Source organism: Bacillus rossius (assembly GCF_032445375.1).
Source record: "Bacillus rossius redtenbacheri isolate Brsri chromosome 4 unlocalized genomic scaffold, Brsri_v3 Brsri_v3_scf4_1, whole genome shotgun sequence".
Classification (NCBI taxonomy): domain Eukaryota; kingdom Metazoa; phylum Arthropoda; class Insecta; order Phasmatodea; family Bacillidae; genus Bacillus; species Bacillus rossius.
This window is the reverse complement of record NW_026962010.1, coordinates 6,453,487-6,470,754: the sequence shown is the minus strand read 5'-3', so window position 1 is coordinate 6,470,754 and position 17,268 is coordinate 6,453,487. Positions and strand designations below refer to the sequence as shown.

Genomic DNA, 17,268 nt, shown 5'->3' with positions numbered 1-17,268 from the left:
ATGGTAAACCTAGTTTTAAACTATTTATATTTTTATTTAGCTTTTAAGGTGTTTATTATGAAGCTATGTTTTTAGTTTAGTAATGGCTACATATTTATTTAAGTTAAAAAACTGAGTGAAAGACTTTATTTGTGCCACGACGAAAAATTCATTAACACCTGCTAGAGGCGTGGTGGGAGGGGAACTTGCGATGTCAGAAAGAAATGGCTGAGAGAGTCAAGAGTTGACCGTGAACAATGGCCATGCGAAGGTCGCGCGACGACAGTGTGTAAACTGTGGTTCGCGACATGAGCAGTTTTCGAATGTTTTGCAATAAGGTGAATAATAACGGGTGTATGGTGCACTGTGACTACAAGGCTGTACGTTCATGATTTACTTACGCCAACTGAGTGTGTGCTCAAATGCAGGTTTTGGCCATACAATGTTTGTTTTCTGCAGTGTGCCAGAAGTGTCAGTTGTAAATGTTTGGCGTGATGCCAGCTGTGGCTTACATTATAGCATTTTATATGAGTTCTACAAAACCAAGTGAGTCACCACGTCCCTAGACTTTGGTCCCTGAATGCTACGTTTCTCATTCAACCTCACCGTCACCGTCACCCTATTTTACCATCAGTGCCCGACTTCATGGCAGACGACAACTTCGAGAACTTGCTAAGTGAATAGCATGAAATTTGTTAACCCTGATCTACAGAATACTCATTTCTTTGGAAAACCCTCTTTTTTTATATTTGATTCAAGCCCTAGTGCAGTTTTTAGGTCTATTTGATATTGGCTTGAGCTTGGAAAAATGAACTGTGATAGGTAATCAAAAACCCAGGTATTAAAACTATTTTTTTGAGGACTGTATTTATTAACATCTTTTAGTATTTTTTAAAGGTCTATACGTAGCCATATGTTATTTGTCAGCATATTTTATTATCACTGTTTTAATATGTTATGTCTTTTCTGGAGTTTATGCTAGAAGAACTGTGCATGGTATAAAAAACCTAATTTAATTTTAATAATCATTTCATTGTGGAGCCAATCTTTGTTATGGCTAACTTTGTTCACCATTTTTGGATTTGTTGAATATTTTGAAATTACGTAAACTTGAAAGTTAAAAATTAAATATTGTTACTTGGATTCGCCTTCCGCTTAAACATGTTTTTAGTAGATTTGTTTGATTGTATGGTTGAGACATCCTTGCAGTTGAACAGTGTTTTGATAATCGCATGTAGATTTTTTAAGATTTAAAATTTTGAGTAAATCTGTAAATATGAACATCAGATAAAATATTTATCTTCAAATTATATATTATGTACATAGTTTTTTAAAATTTTAATTAGGGGGGTGCAAGGGGCACCTAACAAAAAAAAAAAAGATTTTGAAATATGAGCTCAGGGTGGCAATCATTTGCTTAACAGATCTGGTTTCAAAGCAATCTTCCTTCCATAAAAATTTCATGAACTTTAACATCAGTTTGATTACTGTTTAAATTATTTGGGGGCTGTAAGAAACTCTTCCTTTCATTTGGGTACAGATCAAAGTGCTCCTGACAGGGCGTCTGGATCGTGTGCTCTATGTCGGGTGTCGAGTAGTGATCACACAGGTATGCAGAGGACTAAAAGAAAATGCAGATGTAATTGTAACACGTCAGCACTTCCACATGCAACATGCATAAAGAAGTATATTTTTCAGGCTGGCCCGCTGCTTGCTTGAGCTGCAGTGGATCCAAGAGGCTACAGACTGCTTGAATGCTTTTAAGGTGCGATTTCCCGAGCACACGCACAGCCATGCGTGTAAGGCACTTTGTAAGGATATAGAGGCTGCCAGTAACACCACTGCAACCAACGTTAAGTCTTCGCCGGACATTGCAGGTTAGTACGTGTCTTATTTCAGTGAATGTGCTATTTAGCGTACTTCCCTGAACACTAATGCGTATTTGTTATTACTGTATGTGGTGTTTTGTACACTGCCTTATCTAATCCATGCTGCTTTCACTTATGTCACCCCTGTACATGCATACTACTTCTGTAAGTGTAATCCTGCCGACTTCCAGGTTTGTACAACGACTTGAGCTCTGCAGGGAGTGTGTTGTGGCAGACGCTGAGGAGGGCAGCAGTGGAGGGGGGAGCAGCCCAGGCAGTCTGGGACCACTTGTGCTCTCACTGACGAGCGTCTGTGGGGCAGGCTGGCCACTGCAGGGAGTGTGTTGTGGCAGACGCTGAGGTGGCAGACCTGGACGGACCCTCGTCGTCGGAGGAGGGCAGCAGTGGAGGGGGGGAGCAGCCCAAGCAGTCTGCACACTCGTGGTCGCTGCCCTCACAGCAGGAGGAGGCGTGGTGCGCGGCGGCGTGGGACTACGAAGTGCGCTTCTGTGGCCACTGCAACACCACCACTGACATCAAGGAGGCCAACTTCTTTGGGAAGTCAGTACTTGTGCTATCACCTGTTCTGTTTCGCTGTCTTACCAATCATCTCATGTAGCCGAATACAAGCCTCTGCAGGTTTATTACAAACGCCCTTCACATATTGCAATGTAACAATGATATATATCTTCAAATAAAATATGACGTACAAGATTTTTTAAAATTAAAATTGAGGGCTGCAAAAGGCAAAAAGTTTTTGAAATAAAGATAAAGAGTTTTAAAGTTAGCACATCCTGGTTTCAAAGTGCGGTGTTCTGCCCCTCTTCACAAGGCAGCGTAGACAGCAACAAACTATCCCCCGACATGGGTTAGCATTGGAACAAAGAACCACAACCAATACAGCATAAAGAAACATGAATGAACCGCTTATCCCCTGGTGCCAAAGTGACATAGTAATTTGCAAAACAAAACTTGATCCAAATTAAATTTAGGATTTAAGACAAACAAGATAACGTGCTAGTAAATACCACAAATTTAATATCCAAGGTACAAAACAAAATACAAGTCACGTCTTGATATTTTAAATACACATTTCTCAATACAAATGTTACAGCAAAGTTTATGGCCCAGAATCTATATCAAAGAAAAGTCCTAACCTCACCATGGTTTACCAGTATCAACCTAAACACAAATTAGATAAATAATAATGTCTTATCCTAACTCAGACACTGTTAATACGAATATATATGACAAAGATCAAATTGTAAAAAATGTTCAAATAAGAGAAGTTAATATTATTACAATTGCTAACTTAATAAAATTTCAGAAAAGAAATCTAAGAAAAGTCTTTTTTTCAGAATCAAGGTGGATTAATCGTTCCAGCAAAAATGGCCAAAGCTTATCCATTGTCTCTTGCTAGTAAAGATTCTGCTGGCACCTCCTTTGGTGCTCTTAGGTTTCAGTCAGTTCACGGTGCAAAAAGTAAGGCTTCTGAGACAAAAGCCCGCTAAACATTTTTTTTCTTACTTCTCCTCTACCCGAGATAATCCCAACTATTCCATCTATTCCCCTTGCACACCCTAGTATCCTCTTTATGAGGTGTTGGTGTGCATGTCATTACTGTTGAAGGCTTCCATGAGCTTCATAGGAAAGTGTCAACAGGTGAAGTACTTTCACGAGAACCTTCAACCGCGTGTAACACAATCCTTAAAAATTAATAAAATAATATGAGCTGAGTAAACAGTGTTCAAAAGGGTAATCCAATTAATAATAGCCAAGGATAGATGCAAAGGTTAAATCAGCAAGTATTTAAATTAACTCATTTAGTTTTAATCGTGGGCAAAATCCTCATGTAAATCCTCATACAATTACACCATCCTTTCACATATAAATTAATACTGATTAATTAGCAACAAAAGCACTAGTACAAATGTCACGGCAAAATACGTGAACGTATTTTCATATTACAAATACTTTAGTATTTACTTTAGACAGATAGTATTGGATAGTATAGGATAATAAAGAATAATTTCTTGTTAAATTAACGTCAACAAGTGACAACCCTCAATCATCACAGCGACCGCGAATGACGTTAGCACAGACAAATGCCTCATTAGACATTAGAAAACCCGTAAATGTTAATGCAGGCGACCGCGGTCTAACCTACACTAGGCAGTTTGAAACTTAATTGAAATGCATGACATCAAGAGAAAACCCACCAAATGTAACAAATTAACACTACGTGATTACATACATTACATAAAAGCGAAAGACAAGCCCTAAACACGAGTGAAGACATGACGGGGAGAAACGTCAGACAAAATACAAGTAGCAATGCAAGCAATTAATAAAAAAAACGAAAAGGGTAAAAATGCCAAATGGAATTTCAAAGGTGACGGCCGAATAAACAATTTAGAATGCCTTAAGAGTTTAACTGTTACCAGTTACATGACTGTAAGGGTCACCACCTTACAAACACTTACATGAAGTCTCCCCGCTGTCCAACTCTCTACAATTAACTATCTGACCTACATACTTAATTCAGTGCGATACCAGCACCGACTGGTTATCACGACCTATCTACATGAGTGCTAACGAACAAGAAGAGCCTTCAAGGCAATACACGCAGTTTTAAGTAAGAAAGAGGGCGCCACGCGCATGCTCGGACATCTCAAGAGGGGAAGTCAAGCACAGCACTAGACGCAGGGAGGGGGAAAAGGAGGAAGGGAAGGAGCGCCAAAGCCCGCGGCGCGGCGCGAAGTTCAATCACAGCGCACCGACCACTTCACTGTAATAAATAAATAAATAATATGTAAAACAAACATTTTATACATAAAAACAATTGCATTATCTGGAGTCTGGATAATAATACTCAGCCCAATTGTTAGTTATGGCCCAATGTTCAAAGGATAAACTCTGAGTTCAGTTCCACATGCATCGTGGCACAACTCAGTAAAATGTCAAACTCCACAACTCAGGCAGTATTTCCTCCTACAAGGCAAATTAGTTATTTTTATTGTGGTAAAGTTTATTTACTGGCTTTACTACCCAAAAATTTGCTAGGGTAAAGTGCCTCCAGCAAAACAGGTGAACTCAAATAAGTGAAAGCTAGGCCTGAGTAACATTAGATACGCCACAGCCCCGTAATACAAGTCAAAAGGGGGCGAAACAACTGCTTAGTTTATTTCAAGCCTTGCCTTGATGCCTAAAAGGGCTGTAAGGTCTATGTTGACGTGACCAACGGTACTTCTAAAACAGCAACATAGCACTCGCTAAATTCCTTGAGGCCTACACTCATGAAAGTTAGTTTCAAACGAAAGCATAGCCAAGGGCAATGCTCCACCTGCAGCAGACCTGGCCAATGACTTACTTTCATTCACGGCACTGAGAATCTTTTATGAGCTACAACATCTGTTTAATTACTCTTAAAATTATTTGAGAACTTTAAGAACTTCTTTCTTTTAATACCTGTTCCTCAAAGTAACGCCCTAATTTTATTGCAGTAAAACTGAGCACTAATCAGAACAGTGCTAGTCACATAGGTTTTTTTTTCCATAAGAGAGTATTTTAATCAAGACACTACTGCCGTTAAAATTAATTTACAGTACTAATACTTATATAAATATATTTGAAGTACATGTAAATAAGTGTTGAATAACATTTAGAGATTAAACAACCTAAAATTAATTTTACGTACTGCATTGTTTACATAATAGGGCTTGGGCATAAATGTTTTTCCCTATGTAGGCACTACCAACATTTCTGAGTTACAAAATAATAATGTTATTTATATAGGAGATATATTTCAGTTCTAATAAGAATTTAAAAAACATAAACTGAACTTTTTCTATTATTGGAAAGATTATTTAACCTATTAACGTAATTCCCAATTCCCGACTCTGTTGTTTACTAAATGCGTGTCTGCCATGATTTGCCACATCCTAGTGGCGCAAGGTAAACAAGCCCTGAAAGCTTCTAGCTTTTCTGACATGCAGGATGGCAGAATATAAACATTTGCTGAACACTTGGGCATCCTCGGAAATAATTATGCAATGAAGGAAGAGATTAGCTATTGAGGAGAAGCAAAATATTGTTTGTTGATTTGTCACACTAGTAATTTGTTGCATTACTAATTCATCGCATTGTATTTAATGCTACACAAGTGCAGTTGTCATTGTGCGCACACAGAAATAAAGTCAAAAATTATGTTTGTTTTTATGGTTTATGAAAGTGAAATATGGCATTGTTAATCCACAAATCGGATAATCCACACCTGGTTAATCGGGAGTCTACTGTACTTCATAGTCTTACGTGGTAACCGTTACTAGTGTCAGCTGAATGAGTTGAAAATTGCCTGATGTCACAGGAAGATACAGTTTATAGTTTAGTTTCAGTGGTGGTGTTATTGTGACCAAGTGATGGTAAGTGAGTGTAAGCTAGCAAACGGCCGACACGAGGATGAACGTGCACAAGTCACGGCAAGTGTTGGTGTTACTGCGCAGTGAAGGCCAGTTCATCGTGGCCGGCTCCGACGACGGATCCTTCTTCGTGTGGGAGCGCTCCACCACCAACATCATCCGCGTGCTGAAAGGCGACGACTCCATAGTCAACTGCCTGCAGCCGCACCCCTCGTACTGCCTCCTGGCCACGAGTGGCATCGATCCTGTCGTCCGGTTGTGGAGTCCTCGTCCAGAGGTGTGTGCATGCTTCGTCGCTCGTTTACAAGGTTCAAGTGATACTTTCCAAACATTTTTTTTATTGTTAGCGTAACTGAAAACAATTTTTCCGTTTATTTATACACACACACGCGCACACACATCCTTTTCATCATCTCAGAAGCTTTAACAAAAAATGAGTAATATTGAATGACATAAATATTAAAAAACAGCACCATCATTACTTCAGTTATAGATGAAAAATATTGAAAATCCACAAGTGTTTCATTTGTCCATAATGTAATTTAAAAAAAAAGAAATCAAGATTGATTTTTTTTTTCATTGCCCTTTCATAACAATAAGTCCCAATGGCAAAAACATCTGCTGCAAATTAAGGTGTCTGACCTTGAAAGTAATATATTGGCACATTAAAGTACTTGTATTTGACTTAAGTTCATTTAACATGTCATAAGGTAGATATAATATATTATGGTTTTATTTTTAGGTCAGTTTCATTTTTAAATTTTGTGATTTCATTGTTATTTTATAAATTCTGTTTATTTATTTATGCTATTTTTATTTATTATAAATGTTGTAGAGGATTAAATTCTCTACAACTTTTGTGTAAATATTTTATCTTGAACCATTTTCGAGATAGAGGGCAGAGCGCGTGCAGTGTTTAACTACTTAGAGTAACATTCAAGGTTAAACTGTAGTCCCGATTAAAAACACACCTCATAAAACCCATAGGAAACGAGATATTTGCAATAAATGTGTAAAAAATAGATTTTTTGACCTTTGACCTTGGAATATCTGTAGTCGCGGACACCCTACGATAAGTAGGTTTTGAGACAAGTTTTAGGGTGCCAAAATAAAGGTTTATACAACTTTGTAGCTGACTGTCTCTCATTCGACTGATATTCTTGGACTAGAATAATGAACAGTAGATCCGTAGCGACACAGTCCTGACCTGCTGTCTCGGAGGGGCAGTAACAGCACACTGTCACCTTGTCTGGCCAGGACGGCAGCAAGAACGACCGGGAGGTGGAGGACCTGTACGACGCAGCCTCCGCGAACCAGAAGCGGATGAACGCGGATCCCTTCGAGGTGATGCTGCGGAACCTGGGGTACCGCATCACGTCCGTCCAGGGGGAGGACGGGGACAGCAGCGACGACGGCCCCCGAGACGGCGCGGCCATCAACTGCCGCGCCAGTTAGCCGTGACTCCGCCCCGCTCCCCCCCCTCCCCTCACGCTTCTGTACCATATGCTGTCCATCATCGACACTTCATTCAAAACATGTAATAAAGCTTTAATAGGATTTGGAGTTTGAAGTTGTTTCCTTTGGCCAGTAGCTTTAAGTACTTTGTCATGCACTGTATGCTCAGTTCTTGTCTTTGTTCAAGATGAGGTGACACTTTCAGACTGGTACTTCAATTAACATTCTAATTTTCACTGCTGAATATTATGACATAATAAAAAAAAACAGATTCATGTATGTATCAACTAAACATGTATAAATGACCATTTTGTTAATTTTATGGGATTGCGTGCCTTACGAAGTCAGTGTAGAACTGATAGATGTAGCGCTGCTGTCTTGCACATCGCAACACACTCCACAAGGCGCTGTTCTGTATCCCAGCCCGCTCCTTGCTGAAGCCTAAGGTTGTTCTGGCCACTGATGGCCTTCAGGTGAAGCTCGGCTGTGGCCTTGAAACACGTGGATCACGTTAAGGCGTGTCTCGAGGAGACGCAACACAGAGTATACAAGGGAAGTTAGCAAAGGTCTTTGATTGTAAACACAGTTGAGAGTTCAAGACAAAGCACTGAACACATGACAATGGTTCAAATGAGCACGTTGCTGTGCATGGATGCTAATTGCAACACAAGTTAGATTTGGGTGATACTGATACGTGATACAGTTTCAAATAACAAGGCGCACTAAACAGTGATGAGTTGGAAGGAAGCGTGGCTTCCTGTTTGAAGTCCGGGCAGAGACCTCCTTGAAGCAGGTGTCCCACGTGGTCACTATACAGCCCACTGTAACGTCTCCGGTTAATGATGCGTTATTAAATTGTCGTACACGTTCAGACTGAAGGCAGCTCTGTGCGGTCCAAACTAGAGAGTCCAGAGGCTGGTCCTCACTATTTGAAGATGGGTCCACCCCTAGTGGCCCGTATGAAAAATGAAGAACAATACGCGTCCCGGTGGAACAGAGCTAGTGAAGTTACCTGACAGGGAGTTCAGGTCCAAGCCCAAGCCCAAAGAGGCTGGCCACGGAGCTGATAGAAACCTCTCACTTCAGCTGGTTCAGAGATGGCGGGGCGATGCTCCGAGGGGCTCTAGGTGTCCGGTCTCCGCCGCGCGGCGCACAGTGCACAGAAAGGGGGACATGCATCAGGTTAGGAGTCAGAATTTTGACGCATTGTGAGTAATAACCAATTCCTTTTATAAGTAAGACTGTTGGCGTACAAACTCGCTGGCCGGTAGCTGCAGGCTATCAAGAAGGGACCGTTTGAATCTGTGCTCTCTGGACGCGTTCATCGCACATGCCTGGCTGAGGCGCTGATGAGGTTTGGTGTCAAGTTAATGACACTTATAAAACCATTAGTAATCATAGAAAACTTGCTGAATATAACAGTAGGGTAGGATAGCCGGTCTGGCGACATAAAAGACAAACAAGGGGGTGGGGGTGGGTCGAGGTAATTATCTCAACAAGTGGTTGCTCCAGGGATGGGCGTGACACCACGTGGCCAGGCGACCATGAGGCGAGGCAGGCGTGGTGCTGAGATCTCTGCTGGTGATGTCATGGTTCATATTTTCGGAGCCAGGGAGCGCTGGGGTGGTGTTATTTTCAATAATATAAATCTGTATTGTGGCGACCGCACCCCAAATCCGGGAATGCAGGTAATGGGAAACAGAATATTAAATTTATTTAATATTTAATTACACTTGTCACTTGTCAAGAATTGAACCGAGGACAGGAATCCATCGATTCAATATGTAAATTAATGAATGATTTTTTCAGTGACTTTTGGAATTTTTCCCGAATTTATAGGTCAATAAATACAAATTTCTAATATGGTGGTCATAATGGCTTACTGAAGGCTGGTACTAGAGGATTTTAAGCCTCTTTTGGGATTTTTAACATGATTTATTTAAATTATTATTTACATAAAATTAAACATTATTGCATCGATCAAGTATCGAACCAAGGACAGAAACTGATCGAATCAAGCATTACTTTTATAATTGAATTTTTTGATGAATTTTGGATTTTTTCCCGAATCTCTAGCTAAATAATTACACGATTCCCAGATGGCACCCATATTTCAAGAGGCGGGCACCTCAGTAATAATAAATTATTACTACACTCTAGCAAGTTAGAATAAAACTAGCATGATGGTAATGCACTCTATAAGATGAATACACACACACAAGATGGTGGCCTCCAGTGGACGAAGACAAGTGGCGGACATGACATACCAGTTGACGATATATACCTTGGTATTGGTGGTGGGAGGTGTCTGTAGGTGGCTTCCATGGAGGAAGAATCAGTAGTTTTTTGTGTTTGGCTCTTACCAGTTTCGAACCAAGGACGGGAATAGATATAATTGTTCAGTATATTAATAAGTTATTTTTTGGTGAATTTTGAACATTTTTCATTAAAATCGGATAATAAATATTTTCAAGATGGCATCCGTAACGATAATTGATACAGTGGTGACATAATTCAAAATGTCAGGTGTGGCATAACATGTTTTTATTACTTTTAATTTAGAATTTTTTAAATATATTAATAAATTACTGGTTTACTCTCATCGGAAATCGAACCGAGGACCGAAATCGATTAAGTAACTAAACTTTTTAAGTAGGCAATTTTTAAAATATTTTTTGGAATTTCTAGCATTAAAATTGCGGATTTTCAAGATGGCAGCCGTAACGAAACATGCAACATTTATATCATCCAAGATGGCGACCATAACAATATGTGAAATGGTGGTTTTTAAATAGTATATTAAATTTTAATTAATTAATTTTTTATAAATTTTAGAATTCTTTATTAAAATGGGATAATAATCACAGATTTTCAAGATGGCGGACATGACGTCATACTAGATACGGCATAAGTGGTGGGAGGTCAGTCTGCCGGTGGCTTCCGTAGAGGAAGGACCTGACGTCTTTTTTTTTTTTGCCTAGCTGGGTTTGAACCGAGGACTCTGAGCTCCATGCCATAAGAGTACATTTAGAAATTTTAAATAATTTTTTTATTAAATATTAATTATTAAAATTGACTATTTATTATTTTTATGAATTTTAAAATGTTTCCAGATTTTCTAACATAAAAATTACCAATTTTCAAGATGGTGGCAATAACGGAAATTGTAACGGTATTCTTTAATATTTTGATTCAAATTTTGATTATTAATTTTTTTATAAATTTTAATTTTTTTTCATTAAAATCTGATAATAATTAAAGATTTTCAAGATGGCGGCAGTAACGGAAATTGCAACGGTGGCATCATAATCCATGATGGCGTCAGAGGCTATATTTGGACATTTCTAGTCGCTGGTATTTTTATGGACTACTAAAACGGGAAATTTTCGCTTGAAACGGGAATTTTCCCCTCGAAAAGAGAATTTGTTATTTTTCAATTTTTTTGAGAATATTTGGTGGGATTTTTTTTTTTTTCAAAACATTTTTGAAATTTTGGTGATTTTTAGATAATTTTTTGCCAATTTTGGCTAATTTTGAAGGGTCAAGGTCAAAGTTCAATGTCAAGGTCATCATAATGGCCGCCGCCGTGACGTCACAATACAAGATGGCGTACCGGCACTAGCACCTCGCGCCTGCGCCCGGACATACATTTGTACACTACTCTCCCTATACCACATATCGAGAAACATTTTTTTCTTCTCGTACGCGACCTGTGAAGTTAATTTATGAGTGGAACTACAGAAAGTCAGTCACCTTCGGAAGTGTTACCTGTTATTTAACTGTAAGTTGACTCATCTTTTACTCGTCATCTGAGCTACATCCGGCTCGGGTTTAGCGTCTTTTAAGCACAAAATTACAACAGAAAATCTAATTAAGTGTGCAACATTGACAACTATAAACCTATAAACTCTAGGGTGGAGGCAAAAATCAAATAAACCGCACTGGGCAATTAAATTTTGCTATTAAATATGAAGGTAGGATTTTGGAGTAGCATTTTAAAAATATTTATGAAACATTTTAGCAACTTTATTTTCTTACTGACCTCTTTCTCACAAATTCCGAGCTCATTTACATAAGTTATTTCTTGAGTTATAAAAATTTACCGTGGACAGGGTATTCCTAAAAATATACTTCTTACAAAAAAAATACTATACAAATTTTATAAAGAAATTACAATAAAAATACTTATACCACTCTGGTTTACCATATTACGTCCTGTTCCTTCACGTGACCTCAATTACAATTCCTAGCCACGCTTCCAGGCTCAATTAAAAATAATACGATAAAAGCCCATGAACACAAAAAAAATACTGATAAATATTTTACAGTTAAAATAGCCATTTATTAAACAAGACGGAAGCTCACAATTTTATTTAAGCAAGACGTTTTGCGCAAACTACGCCTACACATTCTTATGAAAAATTAGTTACAATAAAAATTACAGTTTTCCTCAACACTCCAAACTCGATGCGCTCACTAAACTTTAATGGAGACGCCTCGCTATTTGCTTCGCGACTTCACCGTCGGTTGCCGATGCAAACCAGCCTCTCGTAGCCATACTCTCGACAGTTTATAATCTGTCCAGTGGCGTAGCCAGGATTTGTGTATGGGGGGTGTTAAGAAGCATGGCCCCCGTATTAAAGCGGGGTGGTCCGGGGGTCCTCCCCCGGGAAAATTGGGATTTTAAGGTGTAAAATAGTGCTATTTTAGCAGTTTTCTGTACTTAAATTTAATTAAAGATTTGGTGCTAAGGGGGGGGTTTCAACCCCTAAAACCCCCCCCTGGCTACGCCCCTGAATCTGTCATTCAACTTCTTATGTGCGCTACCGGCAGCTTTTTTTACCGCTAACTATTGCACGCAAATGCAGTCACTGTCATATGCGTGGTTCGTCTGTTAATTCCACATCACTGAGTTCGGAATCCCAAAATTCGTTCTTAAAAAAAATTCCGTGGCCGCTTTCTATAGGTACCCCGACAGTAGGGTCACAGAGTAGGGTAGGGAGCTGCGCCGCTGCGCCGCTGCGCCCCATAGCTCCGACTGTAAACAAGGCTCGGCACGGCCCGGCCGTGTACTAGGCGTTCTGAAAATATGCAGCGCAGCATATTTCATATCATAACTGCCTATCAGTCACCTAGTAATTATATACTTAGATTTCAGTTTAGGCTGGCTGGCAGCCTGGCGGGGAACTACAAAATGTCGCCTCCGAAACAAACCAGCGCCACCCAATGAAATGCGGACATCAATGTCCAAGTTCCCTTTGCTTAGTAGTTCATTTCTACTCTGTCCAACTCTTCTTCCGGAACCATCCTTCTGTTTCCTGTAATCAATCTGCTTGTTATTAATGCATGAAATTTTTGCATCCCGCATGTCAGTGCCCAGGGTTTTTCCCTGTGTTTATGCAGGTTTTACCTGGGCCCAACTTATCCAGTTTTTAGTCTAGAATAGTCAGTGAGGGGAGTTAGTCAAGGCTAAAACATTGCCATGGCTGGCCAATCCCCTCCTAGCACATGATGCATGCTTCCTCTCTCGCATGTCTTAAACCCAGCATGAGTAGAGCGTTTAGGCTTCGGCCTGATATGCACTTAGTCTCTCCCTAACCCAGACCCCTCCCAAACACACTTAGTTTTTAGTCAGGTTAGGAAAAAAAATTGCAGTGCAGTAATTAAAGCGCAGCATTTAATTGTGTACGTACCTATGAAAATGTAAAAAGAGGAATAATGGCATGTTGTTACATTGGTCACATGCAAATAGAAACTAATAATTCTAACATGAAGTTATTGTAAAGTAAATTTGTCTAAAGTTTTGGAAACTCACCACAGTGAAGGCAGTATTGTTTGATACACAGATCACGTAAATCTCTCAGTCGTACGAAATGAGGCGATACGGAAACATTAAAATACTACCAGATCTCGAAAAGTCAAAGAATAATTACAAAGACTGAGCCAAACACTATGTAGCTCTGACGTTATCACTATTTTCATCACTGTTACTTGTTGATGTAAGGAATCCGTCATCTTCACTGTCGTCATGAAAATTTATTAAGAATGCCATGTCTATTATGCAATCCCTCTTCCAGTATTCATCTTATAATTTTTCAACATGATTGCAGTACCCAGACATCCTTTGTTACGGAGTTAACAGCATCCAGTGTGTGCATCTAAAGTGCTTGGGCGGAAATCTCTCCCACGGCATTACATTCCCGAATGCACCTCTCTATCTTTGCTCACGCTAATTTAATAGTATTGAACTCACACATGTATGTTGGGAGTCGAATTACATGATTTCCTGCATTTTTTTTTAAAGTTGATCAACCCGAATTATTTTCTGCTTTGGTTTCTGTTTTTCTACTCGTTCCATCAACATACATTTCAGCATTTTTTCATCACACTCTACACTTCTGCGTTTTAGCAGTGTAATCATTTCGTTTCTTGTACTCTATTTCGAAGGAGGCTTACCGTCTTATTTGGAGTTATATGGCTCATTGTTCATTCTACAGCAGAAGATGGCGTCAAGTTTGGTAGAACACGTTCGGAAGAATTTTTTTCAAAATTAGTAGCATTCATTTGCTTGCGATAATCTCTGACTATTGTACATCAATAATTCCTGTGGGAGAAATCCACATCTTGAACCAAAATTAGCCTCTTGATGCATATCCTTTACTTACTTCCGTTACGTCATTTTTGCGTGGCCAGCATTTCTTTAATGTGAGATTAGCATCCGACCACGACACATCAACCTTCAGACCTACACTGTCTAGTTTGAGTGAGGTACTTGGAGCGCCACGCCACTATATCAGCTCGTTCCTGTCTTCGCTCTGTTTCCAGACGAAGCCCACACTTCGCAATAATCTCTTGAGCGAAGAAGGACTCCACTGCCAACCTATCTTTTACTTTAATACGGGCATCAGTTTGCGTATTGTGGGGACACTTTTTTTAACCGCAAAGAATTCCTGAATTGTGTCTCTTATGACACGTTTATCGAAGCTTTCGATCTCAATTTCGCGTTTTTCTTGGTCTGCACATAAAAACAATTACGCTACCTATAGCAATCTTATAATATGCACATCTGTTATATTTTGTGTACTAACATAACCAATAATAAATACACTTTTGTTAACATCACTGATGCACATTACACATGTATTAAATGCATGGCTTACCACTTTTTCCCTGGTGTTGTATTCGGTTCATTTAGCATCGCAATTTGTTTCTTCCGAATACGCATACTGTTGCTTTGCTTACATCTGTATAATTTTCAACACGTTCCGGTGCTTTGCGTGTAGGAATCTAAAGACATTTTTCACGAGCTTCTTGATCACAGATTGATATTACTTTTCTAATGTTTTCTCTGTCTCTCTTCGCTGTGAATCACTTTATTACTTTTCCTACGCTTTATATTCGGCTCCCTTGCTTGTCGCACAGTACCTGCCAATATACTTCACACGGTTAGTAACGCACGAAGGGAGACGGAATCCCCCACTGCATTACACTCCCCTCCCTTTCAAACCCTGATTCCCCTGTCGTACTTTATCCTTTCCTTCCCCTTCACATCATGCCAACAGCTCGCAAGATTCCTGGCCCTGCAGTACTTGTTTATGTCCTCTCCACCTCTTTCCTTAGCAGCAGCACAGTCCGATTCACGCAAGAGTGGAAGACGCACACCCAGGCATAATAGTCACCGCCGGAAAACTTAACACCATCTTATCACTACATTTTAAAATAATCAAGCTTTAAACTTGAATCACGAGACACAACATTCTCTAAGCTTCTGGAAGTCGTGTCCTTCGATCGGAGGCTACCAGCCAACTGGAAATTTAAAGAGTAAATAAACATATAAAAATAAACCTTTGAACATATGGCTAAAAACACCAGGAGCCAATTGCAGCCAAAAAAAAAATTAGTGGCTTAACAACAATAATTCCATTCTAAAGTGACCTAGGGCAATGAAAGTGGCGCACACGACACATAACCTTAGAAACTGCTGGGGTCGACAGCGCTTCATACCGACGTATTCCATACACTACTCTGAGAGCAAAGCCGTTGTTCTCATTCCATGGAGTGCATAATACATTTTGGTAGTATTTCTTCTTGTCCTTTTACTTATGGTAGTTTTCCAGTACGGTACTTTTCTCCCACCCGCTTTACTAGCAAGGTTATGGTCGTTTTTCAATCGACTATTTCAAGAGTACGGCAGAAAGTTGGGTTTTCTCCTTCACATGGTAGACTGCTATTGGGAAGTAATTTACTCTCTCAAAGGGCCGTCAAAATCGGCGACCCAAGGTTAGCGCCCTCTTCTTGTTAGTAGAATATCTTACAGGTATTAATTTACTATGTTTATTACCATATTTTCTTATTTATGTTTTACGAAAGTAGGTTTTGCAACCATGGAGCACTCAAGGGGCAATTGTCTGCCATCCGAGGAGTGTCATTCGTAATGGACGAATGACGAGGCACCTTCTTTTGTAAACAAAATGAAACGTGCAAGTTGAGTCGTAATATACAAGCTTAACAATAGTCCGACAGAAAGTTCGACAGTTTGAATAATTATCACCGTTCTTCCACAATATTGAAGGGAATTCACGAAAATATTGTAATGAAAAATTGAAATCAAAACTTACCTCATTTTGACGTGAATACGTAATTATTTAAAATTGCTTCCTTAGAGGGAGGCAACTCAAAAAACGAATGATAACAATTTCGGGGTATACAGTTTGGTGTTGCAGCTACATATCTATCATCTCCATCCAAAATTCAATTGCACCACTGGATAGCTAAAGGATCAAAGGATTCGTTACGCTAAGTGAGGACTGTGACGCATCTCGCGCGGTGGAGGGGGAAGCTCTGCCCCTTCCCCCTTACTTATATATACATTTGGAAATTAATAAAGAAAATGTTTCATAGCGAGTTTGGTAGTGCTAGACATCATGTTTCGCTAACATCTCAATATTCCATTCCCTAAACCCTGGTTCTGTCAGTACTTCTAGTATGGAGGCTATCTCGTCCGTGTGCATTTAGAGAGCACGGCATGGCTCTGCTATGGCCCGCACACAAGGAGGGTGCTTTTGGGTCGTGTTCCCAACTTGTGAGGCGCCCATTTCCCAGTCCGTTTCCAATATTAACTAGGATCAAAACGTTCCTCGTTAAAAACCACTGGAAAAAAAGATTTCTTTAAAGTACTTATTTATTATTTTTCTAACTTTCATTTAAAAAATTTAACTGAGCAACAAATGGAAAACTTTATACTCAAAAGAACAAAAATATATTTATATGAATACTCTTGTTTATCAATTACGAGACAGTAATATTATTTCAAATTAAAAACAATTTTATTTATCCTTTTTTAATCAATCATGCATTAATGGAAAATGTTTTTATTTATTAGATATAACAAGCCACATGAGAAATTATGTGATAATTATTGGCATGAGTTGGGGTATTTAGGTAATGAACTCTTGAAAACAATATACCTCTCCATCAATGCGAGGTTTAACTGGCTGGCTATCCCTATTTTTGTTGATGGTTACTAAACTTGTTAACTGTGTTATCTA

At 39.3% G+C, this 17,268-nt stretch overlaps 1 protein-coding gene across 3 annotated transcripts in view; it reads left to right on the top strand.

Moving 5' to 3' along the window:
- LOC134541503 (WD and tetratricopeptide repeats protein 1) overlaps window positions 1-7,828 on the top strand; it is a 35,403-nt gene extending 27,575 nt beyond the window's left edge. For all 3 annotated transcript variants that reach the window (XM_063385000.1, XM_063384997.1, XM_063384999.1), the window contains exons 12-15: window positions 1,678-1,856; window positions 2,201-2,408; window positions 6,350-6,542; window positions 7,523-7,828. In XM_063385000.1, coding sequence (XP_063241070.1) covers window positions 1,678-1,856; window positions 2,201-2,408; window positions 6,350-6,542; window positions 7,523-7,720 — 778 coding nt within the window. In that variant the 3' untranslated portion in view covers window positions 7,721-7,828. The remainder of the gene's footprint in view (window positions 1-1,677; window positions 1,857-2,200; window positions 2,409-6,349; window positions 6,543-7,522) is intronic.
- Window positions 7,829-17,268: the final 9,440 nt, after the last annotated feature.